Source organism: Bactrocera dorsalis, chromosome 3 (genome assembly GCF_023373825.1).
Source record: "Bactrocera dorsalis isolate Fly_Bdor chromosome 3, ASM2337382v1, whole genome shotgun sequence".
Taxonomy (NCBI): Eukaryota; Metazoa; Arthropoda; class Insecta; order Diptera; family Tephritidae; genus Bactrocera; species Bactrocera dorsalis.
This window is the reverse complement of record NC_064305.1, coordinates 53,334,049-53,339,476: the sequence shown is the minus strand read 5'-3', so window position 1 is coordinate 53,339,476 and position 5,428 is coordinate 53,334,049. Positions and strand designations below refer to the sequence as shown.

Genomic DNA, 5,428 nt, shown 5'->3' with positions numbered 1-5,428 from the left:
TAGGCTATATTTAGTTAAAAAAAAAATAGGGTTCCTTACCAAAACTCCGATAATGTAAAAAAAATACCAAAAAACTTTCTTTAATCGCGAATGCTGCGAAAACGATTGAAGATATAACAAAGTGATATACTACAATTTTGTAGAACTTATCATTATCTACAAAAATTCTTTCACCGTTGGAAAGCTATACTATCCCTGAGTGACATAGGCTATATTTAGTTAAAAAAAAATAGGGTTCCTTACCAAAACTCCGATAATGTAAAAAAAATACCAAAAAACTTTCTTTAATCGCGAATGCTGCGAAAACGATTGAAGATATAACAAGTGTATACTACAATTTTGTAGAACTTATCATTATCTACAAAAAACGTCGCGACATCATACCTCTAACTATATAGTTTTGTCACAATAAGCGATTTTATATAAAAAATTTAATTTAAATACCACTACTTGAAAAGGCTCTTTATTTATACCTTAGTATTGATCCTTATCGATGATTTATTATTTAAGATCGCTTCAAAACCTTTATATAACTTTTTGAATTATTAGATTCTGACATTCCATTCAAAAGATATCACGAGTTAAAAATTTTTAAAAGTCGCTCGGCGGCGAACTATGCGTTGTAGAGTTGTAGGCGTCAGGGTTAAGACAAAGAATGTATAATAATAAGAAGGAGCAAATGTTAGCTGTGCTAAAATGTTATTTGGCATTAGGGAACATCGAAAAAATTTCGAAGAGTAATCGAAAAAATTTCGAATTACTCTACAAGGGAACTTGTCAATTGCGTGCACCACGATATAAAGGAACATGAGAACAGAAAATGTATGAGAGAAACTACACCACACTATAAGGGTACTACTCTATAGAAATTGCCCACGCAGATGTTCTTTGATATGCGCATAAGGGAAAATTTGAATAATGTGTATTACAAAAAAATAATTATAGGGCAAATAATCAAATAAATAGTAATTAAAATGGAAATAAAATAAAATTAAATAGAAAAACAAAAATGTCAAAAAATATATACATATTTTAAAAGTTCATGTAGGCTTTGAACCCGAACAAAATATTTGGAGTTGCAAAATGTTGATCAGCTAAGCACACAGCACCAAAGCCAACTTTGGAAGTAGAGAATTTATTGTGGTATACGTACAATAAAAGCGATATATACTCCCCTACCCAAATTTTCCACCACTTTATGAAGGAACACGACAAACTACACCACATTAATAAATAACATGAAAAATGTCAATGTCAATATGTATGCAAAAATTCAATGCCCTGGATTGGGTGAAATTGCGCCAAAATAAGAATAGGAGAAATGAGAATACTGATTTCAATGAGAATGTTGACTTTATGGATATGCCAAAATCCAATGAAAGAGAGTATGCTTTGGATTGGTTAATTTTTAACGGCTAAAACTGTTGTAATAATTGGAAATGGTTAAAAAGCAATAAATTGGTGTGAAATTGCGCCAAAATAAGAATAGAAGAGAGAAATGAGAATATTGATTTCAATGAGAATGTTGATCTCAATGTTGCAATAATGTACATACATATGTATTATATGTATATGCAGTGTTATTAAACATTCTTTGGTTAAGATCACTCGCGCGGTCGGCTCCCTACTGAATGGTCGTGTGCGGAATTAAAAAAAATTGTCGCTTGATAATACTTCGTTTAGTAGGTAACTAAACCCATTCAAAAAGTTCTTTTCAGATCTAGACCCATATATATAGCACAGATATTGTACATTTAGTTATCCTAAGAAATGAATTGAATAAGTTTTATGATTTAATTTTAATAAATAGGTTGTAGTTTTGTATGTTGTTATAGTAGGTAGTTGTAAGAACCTCAAAGATTAGTTTAAAGGTGTTTTTTTCTTTTATCATTTAAAAAAATGCCCAAAAGATCAAGATCTCAACTTTCTAGAAATAATTCCCATGCCAGGGCCACAAAAATATGTCGAAATAAAGAATCTTCATCTGAAACTATAAATCGTCTTTTAAGTCAGAGAGAATATGTGGCGCAATCGCGTGCCAGAGAGTCGAGTACCGAGCGTTCGCAACGGCTCGCTGAACAAAGCATGAGAACCTCTCAAAGACGCGCGCGGGAGTCCAGTCTTGAGCGTTCGCAGCGCCTAGCTGAACAAAATTTAAGAACTTCTCATGTGCACGCGCGAGAGTCAAGTACTGAGCGTTTGCAGCGGCTTGAAGAGCAAAATTTCAGAAGTATACAATCCCGCACTAGGGAATCAAGCTCTGAGCGTTCCCAACGCCTTCAAGACCAGAGAGAACGACAACAGACTTCAAGAGCTAGAGTTCGCAATCGAGTTGTAGCTCACAGTAACAGATCGGCTTTTAACCCTAGAATGGTAAACACCGCCTGTGAGGCGAAGAATTTTTTTTTTTTTTGCAATATTTCCTGATTGTTCACTCGTATTAAGGCGTGCGCTCGTGCCAACTCAGTTGAGTGTTGTACGAGCTTGGGCACAGACGTATTTTGATTTGCTGCGTTGCGTTGGTTATATATAGATACGTGTGTCGCCTCTGAGGCGAAGTTTACCAATAAAGGTACTTTTTGTGTACATATTCGTTTGCGCATTTGTTTGGTTTTTTTGCTAAAATTTTGAGTTTTTGTGTAATTTTTATAGTTTTTAGAGATGGCTCCTCCTGATGTGCAGTTACTCATATGGCTGGAGGAGATATCGCTTGATGGAAGTGAACTTGATGACGATTTGGGTGTAGATATCGATTCAGATGATAGTGTGGCTGATCCCACTTACGTCGATGATTTCGACGATGACATGCAGTATATTGATGTATCTAATGAAATTGATGTCAATATACAATCCACACCGACTCATGTTCATGAAGCTGTAGACACGTCGCAAAATGGCGAACAATTGGCTTGTGAGAACTGGATAATTACGCCATCGGCATCGGTTATGAGGGGTAAGAACAAATATATATGGTCTTCCGAACCGTCTTCGACAACAAAAGTATCGAACAGAACTCCTTCGAGAAACATAGTTTATATTATGCCAGGGCCAAAAGAAGGAGCCAAGGGTATAGTAGATCCCTTGAAGTGTTTTGAACTGTTTTTTACTACAGAATTGAGGGATGAAGTACTCTTACGCACTAATGAATATATTGACCAAGCAGCTACCAAGTATACAATTCAGAATACCACTACATCACAGGTAACAATAGAAGAGCTTCGTGCTCTTATCGGTATATTTATCATGAGTGGTGCGTTAAAAAATAATCACTTGTCAACTGTTGAACTGTTTGACCCTACTATTTGTGATTTGAAATAGTAGGTGGAAAACCCACAAATTTTATTTTGTCTTGCAGAATTTATTTTAAGTTTTAAGATTTATATTATTTTTTAATATGTTAATTAGATATAAGGTCTACAAGACACTGAAGTTTTTTTTTTGATCTCAAACTGTTTTTTAATTTTTTATATTTTTTTTGTAAAAGATCTATTCATATTACTAATAAAATATGTGATCCATAAATGCTGCCAATAAAATATTTAAGATATTTAAAAAATGAATTGTTTCTTGTTTATTTTTATTACCAAGCATGTAATATATACGTTTTTGTTTTTGTTTTAATAAATTTTTGTTTTGTCAAGGGTAAAATATGGGTTTTTTATAAAAGTCGCCTCACAGGCGAAGATTACCATTAAAGAGCAAAAAAATATGTTTACCATTCTAGGGTTAAATACGATCCACAGATTGATTATGCTCAACAGTCTTCCGTCCAAATCGGCGACATGAATAAGATTTGCCCTAAGTGTTCTGCCAAAAAATGGGTCGATGAAACTAATGGTATGTGTTGTGCTTCTGGAAAAGTTATTATCCCCAATATTCAAGAACCACCACAGCCAATAAAAAATCTTTTGACAAATAACACTGGATCACAAATTTGAATTTGTTTTTTGTTCCACGGATGCCACTATCCAATTTGTATGTGAAATGGCTCGCTGATTTCGAAAATCGAGTTAATTTTTTTTTTTATGGATACGTTTTTGAGATATTTGCAATTTACCGTTATTCGACCAAAAAAAAAAGGTGTCTTCATTTAATCATGTATATCTCACTGACCAGTTGAGCAATCTTATTATAGAAACTAAAAGTGAATGAAATTTCCTAAAAATATTGTCTACTTCATTTTTCCATAGGCCTTATAATTTCTGAGAAATTGATTAATAACTTCGTGTTTTTAAATTTTTTTATGAAAAAATTAAAAAAAAAACAAGTAAGGAAGGGCTAAGTTCGGGTGTCACCGAACATTTTATACTCTCGCATGATAAGGTGATAATCGAGATTTCATTATCCGTCATTTACATATTTTTTTTATTTTGGTTCCTAATGTATATACATACTCGTATTATACAGAGAAGGCATCAGATGGATTTCAAAATAACGTTATATTGGAAGAAGGCGTGGTTGTGAACCGATTTCGCCCATATTTCGTACATGTCATCAGGGTGTTAAAAAAATATTATAAACCGAGTTTCACTGAAATCGGTCGAGTAGTTCCTGAGATATGGTTTTTGGTCCATAAGTGGGCGAACCACACCCATTTTCAATTTTTAAAAAAAGCCTGGGTACAGCTTCCTTCTGCCATTCCTTCCGTAAAATTTAGTGTTTCTGACGTTTTTTGTTAGTCGGTTAACGCACTTTTAGTGATTTTCAACATAACCTTTGTATGGGAGGTGGGCGTGGTTATTATCCGATTTCTTCCATTTTTGAACTGTATATGGAAATGCCGGAAGGAAACGACTCTATAGAGTTTGGTTGACATAGCTATAGTAGTTTCCGAGATATGTACAAAAAACTTAGTAGGGGGCGGGGCCACGCCCACTTTTCCAAAAAAATTACTTCCAAATATGCTCCTCTCTAATGTGATCCTTTGTGCCAAATTTCATTTTAATATCTTTATTTATGGCTTAGTTATGACACTTTATAGGTTTTCGGGTTCCGCCATTTTGTGGGCGTGGTAGTGGGCCGATTTTGCCCATCTTCGAACTTAACCTTCTTATGGAGCCAAGAAATACGTGTACCAAGTTTCATCATGATACCTCAATTTTTACTCAAGTTACAGCTTGCACGGACGGACGGACAGACGGACGGACGGACAGACGGACGGACGGACGGACGGACAGACAGACATCCGGATTTCAACTCTACTCGTCACCCTGATCACTTTGGTATATATAACCCTATATCTGACTCTTAGTTTTAGGACTTACAAACAACCGTTATGTGAACAAAACTATAATACTCTCTTTAGCAACTTTGTTGCGAGAGTATAATAAACTTTGGCAAGGAAAAAATTTTAAAACAAAAGATATTTTTAAATTCTTTTTTTATTTTATATGAAGTCCTGTTTCTTTATAAAAAACTAAGCTACTAA

General features: G+C 34.3%; 1 protein-coding gene across 1 annotated transcript; it reads left to right on the top strand.

Moving 5' to 3' along the window:
- The first annotated feature begins 2,362 nt into the window (after nucleotides 1-2,362).
- On the top strand, nucleotides 2,363-3,489 carry LOC125777043 (uncharacterized). The gene is made up of 2 exons (XM_049450871.1): nucleotides 2,363-2,572; nucleotides 2,653-3,489. Exon 2 carries the CDS (start codon nucleotides 2,662-2,664, stop codon nucleotides 3,316-3,318), a length of 657 nt encoding a protein of 218 aa, XP_049306828.1. The 5' UTR covers nucleotides 2,363-2,572; nucleotides 2,653-2,661; the 3' UTR covers nucleotides 3,319-3,489.
- Nucleotides 3,490-5,428: the final 1,939 nt, after the last annotated feature.